This window comes from Equus przewalskii, chromosome 10, assembly GCF_037783145.1.
Source record: "Equus przewalskii isolate Varuska chromosome 10, EquPr2, whole genome shotgun sequence".
In the NCBI taxonomy this organism is placed as follows: Eukaryota; Metazoa; Chordata; class Mammalia; order Perissodactyla; family Equidae; genus Equus; species Equus przewalskii.
The window spans coordinates 18317356-18333162 of NC_091840.1; the positions used below are offsets into that span (position 1 = coordinate 18317356).

A 15807-nucleotide genomic window follows, 5' to 3' on the forward strand; every position below is an offset into this window, starting at 1 on the left:
ACTGCCTTCCATAGGGACCTCCAGAAGAAAGGGCTTAGACAAGGTAAACCTCAAAACAGGTTAGTGACATTTCTTTCTCTAGAGGCCATTTAAAACTGGAAAGAGTGTCATTGCTTGAAATATCTTAAGAGGAAGGCTGTCTAAAGGCACAGCCCTACCTAGTCAGGGGTCCACATGGACTTAAGGACAATTTTAAGGACAGTGAGACTCACTATCAGAGCCGCATGGCTCCACAAAGCCCCTTGGTCCCTGTCATCGTCTCTTCTGCCCCCTCGTCAGGGCAAAAGCAAAATCGGCCCCAGATGCTCTTAATTGCTGCATTTCCCAGCAGACTTTGCAGCCTAGAGGAGAGCCACTGAAAGAGAGCCATGATTAACCCTGAAGAATGCCACCATCACCACTGAATTCCAGGCACAGGGCACAGGGCGGAAAGTGTATCTTAGGGCAGTAACTCATGGTAAGTTGTTTCCTCCCGTCCCTAAAAGGGGCTATTCAATGTCAAGCTATCTCAGGCTCAGGCTGATAACAGTGGAGGGTTGGAGAAGCGAGCGTTGTTGCAAGGTGTGTTAGTTATGATATATGTATAAGATTTTAGAGCTTGTTATTAAAAGTGATAGGCCATGGCTGTCTGGGGTGCGTAAGGGATTGCCTTAGTGGATTACAAAAGGCTATTATGTAGCAGCTTTTAAAAATAAGGCAGACTGGAATAATCTATCTCCAAGATAAATAAGTGTTGTTAAGTGAACCAAGCAAGATGTGGTACACAGTGTATAGTATGCTACTATACACTGTACATTACATGTATAGAACTGCACATCCAGTCCAGCAGCCACTGGCTGCTATATTGGGCAGCACAGATAGACTGACTGTTTTCATCATTACGATTCTATCGGATGATGCTGGTATGGAATATCTCTGGAAGGACACACAAGAAACGGGTAGTGGTGGTTGCTTTCAGGGAAGAGAACTGGGAGGCTGCAGTGCCATATTCCCTTTTGTACCTTTTGAATTTTATATGATATATTTGTATTAGGTATTTAAAAGACAAATTGAGAGTTAGGAAACCCAAGTATAGGGTCACTGTACCAGGACAGTGATTACCAGGAGATTATTTTGCAATCTAGCTAAAACAAAATAAAGTAGTAGATCTTGTGATTTCACATTTAATTTTTTTCACAGCTTAAATTAACGTTAGCTCCTGCCACCATCTCTCTGCTCTCGTGAGCTTGCAGGCAACAAAGTGAAGTAATAAGTAGCAAGGGGACGTTAAAGGAAAAACTCAAGCTCCTGTCAAGCACTGGTTGACAGCTTTTTTTTTTTCTGAGAAATGTGAGCAGAATATTGTGATTTTATTCTGCATGAATAAACAGCAGCCATGGTACCTGTTGGTAAGGTTATTCCTAGTTCTGTAACAAAAATAAGTGTTCTGCAGAGTGCACAACTTCCAAGAGCTCTGCCTCCTGGGCAAGTTTGAGAATTGGTGTAATAGGGGATGGGGATCTTGCTTAAAATCTGTATCCAGACCAGGGGTAGGAGGAGCTATGAACACAGACCCAAAGGGCACAGGAGAATATTCATTGCTCTGCTCAAATGGCAACCCCTGGAGCAGTGGTTTCCAAGTGGTGGCCACAGGTCCTTGGAAGGCTAGTTACCGTGGGGGGGGGGGGGGGGCTCTCAACACATGCATGCACCCAGCACTGTTTGCAGAGCAAACAAATGCTGTTCTGCCACAAATATAGTTATTATATCACTAATAGTGATCATATATTAAGCGTGTATGCCTGTTATTTCCTTGGAATCTCCGGATCTACCTGAGGTAAATCTTATTCTCCCCGACTAACAGGTGAGGAAACAGACTTGGGGGCGGGGGTATAAATAACTTGCCCAAGTTCATAAAGATAATATATTAGTCATGGCTCTTTATGTTCCAAGTGAAAGAAATCCAACTGAAATATGCTTAAACCAAAAATGGCATACATTATATCCGCTCTTATAACCGGGAAGCCTAAGGGCTTAAAGCTGGCTGCATCCAGGGCTCCAACAAGTCATCCTCTCCCCGTCTGTCCGTCGGCTCTGCTTTCCTCTGTGACGCCTTCAGCCTCGGGAAGACTCATGTCCTCTGACGGTCCTTAGTAATTCCAACTCTACATCGCCGATGAGCCGAGATCTCAGAGAAAAGACCATCCTCTGATTGGCTTGCTTGGACCATGTGTCTGGGAGGAGGAGACCCTGATTGGCCAGCCATGGTCACGAGCACACGCTGGGTGGGACCTTAAGCCGGAAGTACTTCAGTCCCCTCTAAAGCACAAGAAGTAGCTCTCCTCCAAGTCAAGAGGGAGGTTCTATTATCAGAAGAAAGGGGTAGGTGGCCAATGAAGGATCAAAGATTGAAGCTAGATGGAACTAACCCTTAAGCCTAAACTCGTAACAGGTTTTCAAATGTTTATAGATGATGATGTGGTAAGTAAAACACAAATTCACATAAAAGCAGTAGTGCCGTCATGGTAATTTTTAGTCCTTATGTATTTTTTCCCCAATCGCGGGATACTAAAAGTGTAACTAGTATCATGAGGAGGTCCAAAGACCATCCTGTTTTTTAATATTAGGTAGGGATCTTTAACTGAGGATGTGCTCCAGCAAAGACACAGTAAGGAAAGCAAGAAGAGAAGGGAGCCAGGAAAAGGCTCAACCCGGGGAAGAGGTGGGGGGAAGGTCCAGGGGGGCAGCCGGAGAGGTAAGTAGAACACACTGGAGGACAGACCCGGAGAGAGGGCTGTGAGGGAAACCGGCGCCAACTGCTACAGCAGAGCACTGGAGAAGTGAGGCTGTGATAGTGGCAGATAGTACAGAAAGGGAGAGGAAATTAAACACCTGGATCGGAGGAGGGGCAACGGCTGTAATCCGAGTATATTATTAAGCTCTGCGGTGAACAATATTTACATAGTCACAATTCTTTAAACTATTATTTGAAAATAGTGACATAACTAAAGCCCAAGAATGGAGTGGGGGTGGGGGTGTAAAAGAACGAACTCCTTGCCTATGTCACTAGGAAGTCAACAGACAGGGTCTAAAGTGGATAAATCAAGAACCAGAAGTCAAGAGACATGGAAATAAGCACCAGAAGATTCAGCTAAAACCTGCTCTCCAGAAGCAACCAAGCCCAGGGAGCCGGCTCGGGAGGGTGCAGATGGTCAGGGCAAGGAACTGCTGCGGGTCATTATGTTTAATGGCCATTTCATTTAGTGCTGTTTCAACTGTAAACTAGGTGTATAACAGAATCTTTTGCAATTTTTTTAGTTAATTATTTTGTGATTTTTCCAGCTTTATTGAGGCATAATTGACAAATAAATAATAAAAAATTTTAAATCCATTTTTTAAAACAGAGTTGGGGGGCCAGCCCAGTGGTACAGCGGTTAAGTTCACTCGTTCCACTTCAGCAGCCCAGGGTTCACCGGTTCGGATCCCAGGTGCAGACATGGCACCGTGTGGCAAGCCATGCTGTGGTAGGCGTCCCATGTATCAAGTAGAGGAAGATGGGCACAGATGTTAGCTCAGGGCCAGTCTTCCTCAGCAAAACGAGGAGGATTGGCAGATATTAGCTCAGGGCTAATCTTCCTCAGGGGGGGTGGGAAAAACAGTGGGAAGAACCAGCTTCCTACAACAGAACCCTTGTGAAGAGAGATGGTTGCTTTACTACTCATTTGATGGTTTCAATCAGATGCCAAGTAAGGATATATCTGGGGATCCAACAAGAAGGGCTCTCACTCCAGTGCTCAGAAGTGCAGTTAAAGGCAGGGACCCAACTGGATTGGGAAGGTGAGAATTAGCCTGAACCGTCATAATTATAGCTAGTCATCTTTGGGTGCTTACTACAGAACAGAAACTGTCCTAAGGATGTCGTCTTCCTTAATCCTCACATCAACTGATATTTTCTCCAATTTACAGATGAGGAACTGAGGCTCAGAGAGTTTGGGGAACTTCCCTGAAGTCACACACTCTGGCCTCTCTGTCTGAGGCTAAGGGGCCATAGGGTGTTGTAACTTACTTCTCTTTTCTGAACATCAATAAAATTCAATTTAGAACTTTCTATCTTCAATGCTATCTCAAGGGGCCTACAAAAAATACTGAATGTGTGGCAATTGCCTTGGACCCACACTTGTTGGGTTGCTCTAGGCCCTGCACTGTCTTGGGAGGGCCCAGCAAATGGTATGGGGCAGAGCTGGGACTCAAACCTAAGCATTCCTGACTCCAAAGCCCAGTTGCTCTGTCAGTGAACTGTGCTACCTCTCCAACTAGAATCAGAAAGAGCTGGGTGAGAATGCTGCTTCTATCATTTATTAGTTGTATGGCATTGGGCCCCCAGGTTACTTAACTTCTCTTAAACCTGTTATCTGTATCGTGGGGATAACAATGGCACCTACCTTCCCAGTGGGTGGTAAGGACAGATCACAGTTCCTACCTGGCAAACAGTAGGAGCTTCTACTTTCCACAAAGGTTAAATCCCTTATCCCTCATCTTCTAGGTTAGGGAAGAGATTCTCACATTTTATTATGCTTTAGATCCATCGGTGGTGAGAGCAGGGGACACAAGGGGTGGGCAGACCCAAATTCTTGGACCTCATCCTAGAGTGACGCTTTAGGGCTGGGGTGGGGTTCAGGAATCTGCATGTTGGACCTGTCCCCAAGGAATTTGGATCCTGCAGTTCTGCTGCCTGGCTTTTAAATTTTTTTTTTTTAATATTGGCACCTGAGCTAACAACTGTTGCCAATCTTTTAAAAAAAATTTTCTGCTTTTCCTCCCCAAATCCCCCCAGTACATAGTTGTATATATTTTAGTTGTGGGTCCTTCTAGTTGTGGCACATGGGACGCCGCCTCAATATGGCCTGACGAGTGGTGCCATGTCTGTGCCCAGGATCCAAACCAGCAAAACCCTGGGTTGCCAAAGTGGAGCGCGCGAACTTAACCACTCGACCACGGGGCTGGCCCCTGCTGTCTGGCTTTTAATAACTCTGGATAGTAATTGAAATCTAAGCTGATAGACCAGTGGGATGTGAAGTGCCTTTGCAAAAGTTCTGCATCCTTCCTGCACTGGCCTCCAACTGTGTCTATGCAAACCCCTTTGCCCCTTGCCCAATCTAACTTTATTTCCCCTTCCATTCTGACCCCTTCCCCATAGTCTTTCCTTTTCTTACTTCCTAGCTTCCTCTCTACCTCTTGGTGCACCCTCCCCTCAGCTCAGCCGGCATTCCTATGCACAGGCCATTTCTCTGCCAGTCCCTTTATCTGCAATGCCCTTTCCTCTAGTCATCTGGAAGCCTCAGATCAAAAGTTGCTTCCTCCAGGATACCTTTCAAGCTCTTAAGTTCCATAGCACTTTGCAGGTGCCTTTATTATTGTTCAAATCACAAGGTAATGTGAGATTTTTTTCTCTGGCTGGGGTCTACCTGGTGGATTCATGGTCCATATATGAAATCTTTTGTGGAAATGTGCACCATGTGTGTGCGTTTCCCTCTCCTTCACAGCACCCCCCACCCCCGACCCCAGCCCCAGATCCATAGCTTTATTTAGCCTCACAAAGGGATGTAGAGGAAGACAAGCCTGCAGACTTTGCAGAGAGGTGGAGAGGCCTGGGAAGTAAGAGAAGATCAGGATATGGGGGCTCCTGAAAAGGCAGACAAGAGATTACACTGCTGGATTCCCACAGCTTTTGCAGCCAGCAGCTGCCCCAAAACTCAGTGGAATAACTGAGGGATGTTGCATGCTTGTGCAATGTTTGAGGGTCACACTTGTGCCAAGTCACTGATACTCTTGCTGTGCCAATTATGACCAGAAACACTATCCTTTTGCAAGTAACCAGATTTCCCTAGTATATCCCTTACTTTCTACCTTGTTAAAAATGAGTTTAACAACCAAGAGAATATTTAGCCTCTATGTCCTTACTTCTAATCTTCCTGCTCAACCACTAACTGTAGTGAACACACTCAGCACTCAGACTCATCTAGCCTAACACCCAGGAGGGGCAGTTCTCACTCCTGGAGAGAGAATTACTGAAGGGGCAGCCCCCACACCGTGGGGGGCGACGCTCCCAACAGCCGGTTTTATCCATGGAGACAGGCACTGGGATCTCGACCTTCCCAGAGAAATGAGGGACACCTTCCTTCTCGGATGGGCTGTTGGAGCACAGGACCCCGGGCCGAGATCAGCGGAGCTTGCTTCTAAGAACTGGCCTATTCCCCAGCCAGCCCTGTAGCCATCCCCAAGGACCCCCAGACCTGAATGTAACCGCACCTCTCCGTGCGCCGCCAAAACCCAGGCACTGGGCTCCCAATTGACTCAAAGCCTGCATGTGTGAAGTGTCTGGAGCACCGCAGCGCACCCTCTGCTACTTTTGACTTTTTGTTCTGAGTCAGTTTGAAAGAAAAACGTCACTTCTACGATGGAAAGCAAACTACATGGCTGGATGAGAATAAGCGGACCCTTGAGCTTCATGCTGCACGGAGCTGATGGGGGGGCTGAATGCCCAGGGGACCTCAGGCGATCCCTTGGTATAAGGTATGGTCAAAACATGTATGTTTTTCCTGAGAGCCGCCAGGCGGGAGGCTCCAACTTGGGCCTGCGCTCTGCTCGCTGGGCTGCGCTGACGCCCTCGGGGAGGCAAAAATAGGGTAGGCATTATTGGTCGCATTTTACAAGTGGGCAATCTTCGTGGAAGGCGGCCAAGTGACGGCCCCAATGATACGCAGATAATGCTGAGGCCAGGCGAGGTCAGGAACCCAGAAGCCAGGATCTTGCCCAACGCAAGCCCTGCTGGAAGCTGGCAGTGAGGGCGCGTTCCGCCTGGCAGCGGAGGCATCGCCTCTCCGTGCCGCGCTGGTCCGAGCCTCCCAAGACCCCGCACCCACGCTGAGGTTGGGAACCCTCGGGACTCCGAGAGCGCTGGCCCCGCCCCGCGGCTCCTCCGGGCCCCGCGATTGGTTCCGCGGCCGGGGGAGGGGCCGGAGCCTACGTGATGGCGTCAGGCGCCTCCGGCATCGCTTCCTGTTGTCAGTGGCCGGGAGGCCGCAGCGTCGGGTCTGAGGCTTAGGGGCAGCCGCGGCCGGGAGTACCCCCGCCCCCTCCCCGCTCCCTTTGGTGAGTTCGGGGTCGGGGGCGAGGAGGGCCGCGGAGGGGCGGCGGGGCTGAGACGCGAACGGACGATGGGCCAGCAGTTCTCTCCGTGATCCCAAACCCCTGGTTGCCTCGCGACGGTCCTGCTTCAGAGCCCTCACCCTTCCCAGCCCGCGCCCCGCGCCCCACCCTACTCCGACCCTAGCCTTCGGCCCGCACTGCCCTTGCTGGCCTGTCCCCTCCGTCTTCTCCCACCCGTGGCGTGACCCCATCCCTAACCCCGTCCCCTCACCACCGGTCTTACGTAAAGGCAGCCTCCTCCTTGACCCCAGTCTAGCCCAGTTCCAACCCCGATCTCCATCTCTCCGCCTCCCTCTAACACATCACGTCCTCACCCCTCAACCCCTTTGGCAATCCTAATGCTCCACGCAAACGTCCTAGAGACCCACCATTCTAGTTTGCCCTTTTCTGGCTCAGCTTTCTTATCCCAATCTCCCACAACCCTCTGCTCAGCTCCTCAAGGTCTCCTCAACCTAAACACTCTATCTTTGTCCCACTCTCATTTAAGACCCACCACCAAGGTAGATGCCGTTTTGACTCACCCCTTTCTTCGTGATAACTCTGATCACAGTCCTGTTCTAAGTCTTGTATGTATCTTCTTGTCCTCCCAGACTCAACCCGTAACTTCCTAGCCCATCGTATCCTTCCTTACTATCTCCAACCATCCTGAGGACACTTCATCTCTAAGTCTTTTCTAGACTGCCACCAACTCTTGCTGCCCCAGTTCTTACCACCCTCACCCCATCTTATTAACAATGAGGTCTCCATGTCCCTTCACCTCTGCTGTCCCCACCTCAACTCTTCACTCCCACTCTGCACCCATTCTTTCCTTGACCCAGACCCTTTCAGTATGAGAACTTAGTGCAGGGTCCCCTGCCAACCCCACCAGCTGCCACTCAACAACCAAATCTAGGTGCTTGCTCAGAGCTGGGCTGTTAAGAGACTGGGCAGCTTGATTGGTGCGTGGGCCCCAGAGGGTAAATAAGTGTGGAGGAGTAGAGATCCCCCTCTTGGGTTAGGGGTTTTTCCTGGGTGTCTGATTCCCTGTACCTGTTCTTAGGGACTGTGTTGTCAGCATTCACGTTAAATTACTTTGGCTGGCATCTGGAATGGTAGGTATCATCCAAATACCTGGAAGGTGAAGAATGGCCACACACCTAGCTCACTCATCCGGGGGCAGCAGCCATCACTTCCTTTTGGCTGGTGTTCTGGCCCTGGGGAAACTCAGCAAATACCACTGTGTAGGGTTGGCTGTGGTCACAGAACCACATCCCTGTGGATTGTCCTGGTACTTGTAAAGGAGCCTCACCTAGTGCTCCTCCTGGCTAGAGCTGATAGCGGATCAGTCCCAACACTGAACACAGGGAGCACAGTGGATGCGAGAGGTGATGTTATGTGTTGTGAAGAGTAGAGGTGTGTGGATTCTGGGGAGGCTGAGGCATAGATGGATACAGAGGCTGTTGAATCACTTCCTCTTTTTGCAGGTGCTGGATCATTGAGTTTTGGCCATTTTGATTACCCATGAACACAGGGAGCTGTGTTATCTCAGAGTAGCCAAGGCAGAGGGACATTCCTGAGTCACTCAGGCCCTGTGCTCAGCATTTATAATCTCCTGGGCTTTGTGGGTGCACATTCTCTCCAAATTCTGGTGACCTAGCTTCAGAGGGTTGGCTATTTGACAGCAATTTAAAGAGCTACAGACAGGACCCATTTTCTTTGCTTGCTGTTTACAGTCTTGTTCCTCTGAAAATTAAATGCCCTTCTACCTTCAATATTCCCCCCTTAAGGTGCGATATATCTGAATGGTTTTCAGCTTGGTTTAAAGGAAGGAGTTCCACAGTGACCCCCCACCCCCCCAATGGAGAGTCGTAGACCTCAGCTTCCCACAATCTGTGAAATGGAGATACCTGCCCTGAGCCTTATTTTATTTTGTTCATCAGTTGATTCAGCAAGTATTTTTTGGGTACCACTGGGTGCCCTGCACTGTTCTAGGTATTAGAAATGCAATGGTGAATGAATCGGGGAAAGTTCCTGTTTTTATTCATTCAAAGTTTGGTCCTTGCTAGAATCCTAAGAATACGGAGGAGATGGGTGTTATTGGAGGGAAGAAAGACAGATAGCCAGTGTCCACTGACTTCACATTTCTGGCCTCACCTTTAGTCCTTGGTCTAGGAATCACAAGCTCGAAGTTTCTCTCCCTCCAGCTGGTATTCATTGCTTCGAAGGCCTAGTTCCCCCAGCACACCCCCTCTGTCCCACCCCTCACAGGACACTTGTCCCGAAATCCAACTTTCTTCAGGTGGAAGGAGGTGCTATTTACTCATTCAGCACTCATGTGTCTGAAAGATCAGCTGCTTTTCTGAATCAGAAGATAACTTTGTCATTCTTTTCCAACTGATAACTTTGTCATTCTTTGCCATCTGAAAAACATGACTCATCAGTTGGTACAGCAGCTGGATGGCTTAAACGGCAGGCTGTTGTTCTGAACAGCCAGCTACAGGACTGGATTCAGGCCAGTGAGAGGAGGCTGTGGGGAATGGCTGAGAAGTCTCTAAGGGGAAGAGGTTGCTGTTTACTGATGGATGGAGTGTTTCAAAAGCAGTGACACCAAGTCATCCATTTCTTCTTTTAATGTAAGTTTCATTGAAGCCATTCTTCTCTTTTCTTTCTTGGCCTCTGGAGGAAGTGAAATTGGATGTTTATAGAAGGCCAGGCAGTATAATGAAGAAAAACAACCAGAACAACTCCTTTCTAACTGTATGTTGGAATTTTTAAGAGAAGACAGCTCTGAAACTTGAGTACCAGGGAGAGGACCTGGGCTCAGCTGGTTAGGGCGACAGATCTGATGGGCAAGATTGTTTCTTATTGATTTTAAGCCTTATTTGATAAAATAGAGCTTCTGAGCGCCTCTTAAGAGTCTATAAGTGGGTCGGCCCGGTGGTGCAGCGGTTAAGTTTGCACATTTTGCTTTGGCGGCCTGGTGTTCGGCGGTTCGGATCCCGGGTGCGGACATGGCACCGCTTGGCAAGCCATGCTGTGGTAGGCATCCCACGTATAAAGTAGAGGAAGATGGGCATGGATGTTAGCTCAGGGCCAGTCTTCCTCAGCAAAAAGAGGAGGATTGGCAGCAGGTGTCAGCTCAGGGCTAATCTTCCTCAAAAAAAAAAAAAGTCTATAAGTAATAAGTTTACCTGAAACTCTTCGAACCAAAGGCCTGATACAGTTTGATCTGGTGAAAGGCACAGGACTTGGAATGAGGAAACCAGAGAATTCTGTCCCTTGTCTGGGGCCCGTTTCTACTAAGCCTCCGTTTTCTCCTGTTAAACAGAATTAAATGAGATTAGAGTGAGATCAGAGAAGCTTCAAGCGCTGTGTCTGGGTGAATCAATGCTTAGGGGGAAAGGCAGACTTAACGTGGTTTGGAGTTTCCTAAAGGACAGACAGAAGTCAGCTTTTCTGCTAAATACCACCAGTGATGTTGGAAGAGCCGTTTGGGAGCGTTGCCCAAGTTCTCTCCTTACTTTCTTCAGCCTAGGTCTCCTTGAAGTCACCCCTTTCTTTGGTTTGGTTCTTGGTGTCAATGAAGAGTGTTCTGAGGACAGAAAGTGAAATCAGTCCCATAGGATGGTAGACTGGGGGTCTGGGCCATCCAGGAGAGTGATGGAGCGCCGACCCAGCAATCAGGAGACCCAAAACCCCGTTCTGGTTCCATCAGCGAGTTCTGGGGTCATAGGCTGTCAGATCCCTGCCTCTGCGCCGGTTTCCTGCCTCCCTGAGGCACCGTGGAACAGACACGCAGAGGTGGGGCGCCTTGGCTTCCTACAAAGAAAGCCATGGGCTCAACCCCGGAGTCTCAGTCCTATTTTGTAAGTTGTTAAGTGGCTGTTCTCCTGGATTCCTCTGCACTGTTGTCAGTTGTTTTGTGGCTTTTCTGACACTGTTTTTTGGGAGTCTTTTCTGTTTTTTCACCCCAAATCTTCCCAGTGCATAGTTGTATATTTTAGATGTGGGTCCTTCTAGTTGTGGCATGTGGGACACCACCTCAGCATGGCCTGACTGTGGTGCCATGTCCGCGCCCAGGATCTGAACCAGCGAAACCCCTGGCCGCTGAAGCAGAGCACGTGAACTTAACCACTCGGCCACGGGGCCGGCCCCTGACGCTTTGTTTTATCTGATAGTTATGGTCTCTTGTCTGGCCTTGCTCTGACCTCTCAGCATCGGTTTACTTTGGTCTTTTAGCAGACCGTTACTTGACACACACTTACTGATAACCTCCCTCCTTCCAAAGAATACGCTGTTATTTTCAGTTAATTAGTTAATGAGGCCTTGATGGACCCAGGCTATCCCTTTAGACTGTTGAGGTCTGAGCCCTTCCGGGCCTGGGCCTGGCCTTGTGACTGGCTGAAGGCAGGGCAATTTTGGGACTTGAGGCTCCAGCTAGCAGGGCAGGCCTGAGGGGAGGCCTTAGGCCTCTGGAATTGCTGAAAGGGATTGGACCCAGGGTCCTGGAGCCAGGGCACGTGGATTGGCCTGCTGGGCTGCTGAAGGTAGCCCTGAAGGAACGCAGCCCCCAGGATCACGCATGTTTCCGGGAGGGACTCATACACACTGTACACCCCTTTTCCTGTTGCCCTGGTGGCCAGAGTGTGGAGCTGGTAACCGGAGGAGGGCCGTGAGAATCCCGGGCGGGTGGGGAACATGATGAAGGGTGAGGCCGTCAGCCAGTGGCTGTGGCCTGGGGCAGTGTCTTCCTGGCGGTCTATCACACCCTGCTCGAGCTGGCTCTGCAGAGGCCATCTTCCACACACACCTGCCTCCCTCTGCGTGTCCGCACTTAGGGAGGTTGGCTCTGGGTCCTTTTACCCTCTGCCAACACCAGAGGTCTGCGATGAATCAGAGCATCTTCCACCATTTAGGGCCACCCTGCTTCTCTCATTTCCAAACCTCATGCCCCACCATTCTCCCGTACACCTTTTGCACCAGACTGGTCCTAATGTTCCCTTGCATCACCTTGCCTGGGCCCAGCGGAAGAGTCCTCCTCCCAGCCCCCTCCCCAAACCCTCCCCCTACACCCTAGCCCTAGCTCACACCCCGTCTTCTGGAAGGGAGGTGAGTGCACTCATTCAGGAGACTGGGGCTGTACCTTGAGCTGGGGTTGCCATCGTCCTGGCCGCTGGTGGTGGAGTCGGCCACTTGTCAGCCCTGGGATCTTGGGGAGTTCCTTGACCTGGGGCAGCTTCTATTTCTTATCTGTCAGGTTGAGATAATAAACAGCACTCCTAAGGTGCTTGTGTGGGAGTTACGGAGGCAATATATGTAAAGGGTACAAAACCCATTTAGCATGCGTTGGGGTTTTTTTGTTGTTTTTTTTTTGTGAGGAAGATTGTCACTGAGCTAACATCTGTTGCCAATCTTTCTTTTTTTGCTTGAGAAAGATTGTTGCCAAGCTAACATCTGTGCCAATCTTCCTCTAGTTTTTTTTTATACGGGATACCGTCACAGCATGGCTTGACGAGCAGTGCTAGGTCTGTGCCCAGAATCTGAACCTGTGAACCCTGGGCCGCTGAAGCAGAGCACATGAACTTAACTACTGTGCCACTGGACTGGCCCCATGCCTTGGTTTTATTAATTTCTTTGAGCCATAAGTTTTTGAGAGCAGAGACACCAATAACCTTTTTGGGAGGGTCTCATGCTCAGCTGTGTGGTCACTAGAGATTTGTCTAGATGTGAATGTGCTTGCCTGGTCCCAGTCTGTCCAAGTTACTGGGGTGGGACCAGGCCAGCCAACAGCTGCCCTCGAGCTCAGGCTGAGGCCTGCACCCCCACTCCCTCCTCACCCTCAGACACCCCCAGGAGAAAGCCAGCTGCCCTGAGGGATTTACCTGTGTACTGACTTCAGCGACTTGTGCATATTCATTTAGGCAGTGGCATTCTTTGTCTGTAAATTTGGGTGGCCACCTCCCCTGGGGTTATAGATACCATTAATCCTTGAGACACATCAGGCCCTGTGCTAGGTGTTTTCCACATTCATAAGTTCCATTTGAGAGGTCTGGTACAGCACCCCAGTGTGCCGAGCTGGTTAGTGGCAAATTTGAGATTAAAATCTCTGCTGTTCCCCTTGAGACACAACCCTTTGCTCAGGCTAGGCCCTCGTAGCCCGAAGGAGAAGCAGATGTGCAGCGAGGGTGCCTTCCTCTCTGAAGCTGTTTCCTCTGTCCTTTCCATCACTGAGGTGGCAGACGCTGGACTGGGACAGGAGCAGGGCAGTTGCAGGGCCCAGGCCCTGAATGTGAGTGAGCCCTGCTTCCTGCTCCCTGTGGGTTCTTGGCACCTTCCACTGCAGCTTCCCTTGCATGCTCAGCTCTGTGTCTGAATGGGCCTCTCATTCCCTGCTTTCTGTGCCAGCGTTCAGTGTGGAGGAAAGAGCCTTTCCACGCACTCCTCGGGGCTGACCCACCCCCAGCACACAGGGCTCCTCAGCGACCAAGGTCCAGCCCTCAGACTCTGTTTCCTTCCTTATTTCCTTCCCTAAACTCCACTCTCAGTTTTTACTTTTGTATTCAAAGTCCTTTCGGTTGCAGTTTGAGTCGGATTGGCTGACCTCCTGTTGCCTGCTAGGGGTTGGGGGTGGCTGAGGGTGGTGACTTGGGAGCTTTCTCATCTGACTGCCATCTGTGTCTGCAGGTGTCATGTGATTCTCCGCAGGAGCTGCTGCATGAGTGGAAATGCTCTCAGTGGTGGAGAATGGACTGGACCCCCGGGCTGCCATCCCGGTAGGTGGCCAGGGAGGATCAAGGGTGGAGAAGTGGGGCACAGGACAGCCATGTCATCAGTTTTTCTCACTTTGAAATGAGCCACTGTCCAGAAAGAGAGCCCTCAGGTTGAGAAAAAGTTATAGCAGAAGCAGGCTCTGAGGAGATCCTACCCTTTCTAGATCATGTTATTGGTGACAAAATAAGGATTTACAGAAAACAATGGGGATTTAGTATAGGTTACCTGAAGACCAAGGATCTCTCCAAAGAAAATATACAAATGACCTATAAGTACATGAAAGGACGCTCAACATCATTAGACATTAGACAAATGCAAATCAAAACCACAGTGAGATACTCCTTCACACCCACTAGGATGGCTGTAATCTAAGTGGCAGACAAACTAAGTGTTGGTGGGGTTGTGGAGAAAGTAGAACCCTCGTACATTGCTGATGGGAATGTAAAATGGTGCAGCTGTTGTGGAAAACAGTCTGATAGTTGCTCAAAGAAGTTAAACATAGAGTTACATATGACCCAGCAGTTCCATTCCTAGGTATGTACCCAAGAGAATTGAAAACATATGTCTACACAAAAACTTGTGCATGAATATTCATAGCAACATTGTAGGGAAAAAGTGGGAACAACCCAAGTGTCCATTAGTTGATGAATGGATAAATAAAATGTGGTATATCCATGCCGTGGAGTATTATTTGGCAATAAAAAGGAATGAAGTACTGATAGGGACTGCAACATAGACGAACTTTGAAAATATGCTGAGAGAAGCCAGACACAAAAGGCTGCATATTGAATGATTCCATTTATGTGAAATGTCCAGAGTAGGCAAATCCATAGAGACAGAAAGTAGATTAGTGGCTGCCAAAAGTTGAGGGAGAGGGGAATAGGGAGTGACTGCTAATGGGTACACTTTATTTTGGGGGCAATCAAAATGCTCTAAAATTAGATAGTGGCAGTAGTTGCACAGTTCTGTGAATATACTAAAAACCACTGAACTGCGTACTTTAAATGAATGAATTTTATGCCGGGAAATTATGTCTCATTCAAGCTGTTATAAAAAAGAACATTTAACTTTTCAAAGAACATTAACACGAACAGCTTTGGCTAAAATAAAAATAAAACAGTAAAATATTTATCCATAATCACCTAACAATTCAAACCAATTTTTCTGCAATCCTTCTAGTCCTTTTCCCAACACTTAAGTAATTTTGACCTTCTTATATTATGATAGAACCATCTTTACTCTGTATTTCCAAAGAACTTTGTGTATATTTTATAATTTATTCGTTTAACAAACATTTATTGAGTACTTCTACGTGCCAGAACCATGCCAGGTGGTGAGGACACAAGGATGAATGAAAAACTAATCCTGCCCTCAAGGAGTGACCCCCCCGGTGCATAGATCAGGAAGTAATATTTCCGTTTAACAGGTGAGGGAATTGAGGCTCCGAGAGGGTGAGTGAAATGTCTGAGGTGACCCAGCTGGTGACTGACAGAGCTGAAACTGAACCTAGGCCTCTGACCGCCAGGTGTAGGATCCTTCTTGTTGTAGACCACCCTCTGTTTTCTTGGTGGTGTTATTGTTGTAAAGCAACACTTTTTGCCTCTTAGCTTATTGACTCTGTGGAGTCTTGGTCATGTAAATAAGGTGGAAGGCCTCACCCCTGTCCTAGAGGAACTCCTCAAGCTCCCATAGCTGTAACTGTGATGGAGCCAATATTTAAACGTAAGATTTACATGGCTCTCTGGTCACTGAAGTTTAGTATGAAAAACGAAAAAATAAATACCTTTGCCAAAAAATAAGAGCATCTCTGGGTGGTGTAAGTATGTGATTTTCTTTTCTTCTCTATGCTTTATTTTCTATAGTTAGCAT

The 15807-nt window shown here is 48.6% G+C and overlaps 1 protein-coding gene across 3 annotated transcripts in view; it reads left to right on the plus strand.

The window, feature by feature from the left end:
• The first annotated feature begins 6981 nt into the window (after window positions 1-6981).
• The window catches only part of PLEKHM1 (pleckstrin homology and RUN domain containing M1), a 46664-nt gene continuing 37838 nt past the window's right edge, over window positions 6982-15807 (plus strand). Inside the window, exons 1-3 of one of the 3 annotated variants that reach the window (XM_070561759.1) lie at window positions 7023-7131; window positions 13309-13456; window positions 13852-13940. In XM_070561759.1, coding sequence (XP_070417860.1) covers window positions 13893-13940 — 48 coding nt within the window. In that variant the 5' untranslated portion in view covers window positions 7023-7131; window positions 13309-13456; window positions 13852-13892. Of the gene's footprint in view, window positions 7132-13308; window positions 13457-13851; window positions 13941-15807 lie in introns of all 3 variants that reach the window. The other 2 variants (XM_070561758.1, XR_011523311.1) reach the window with 2 other exon arrangements.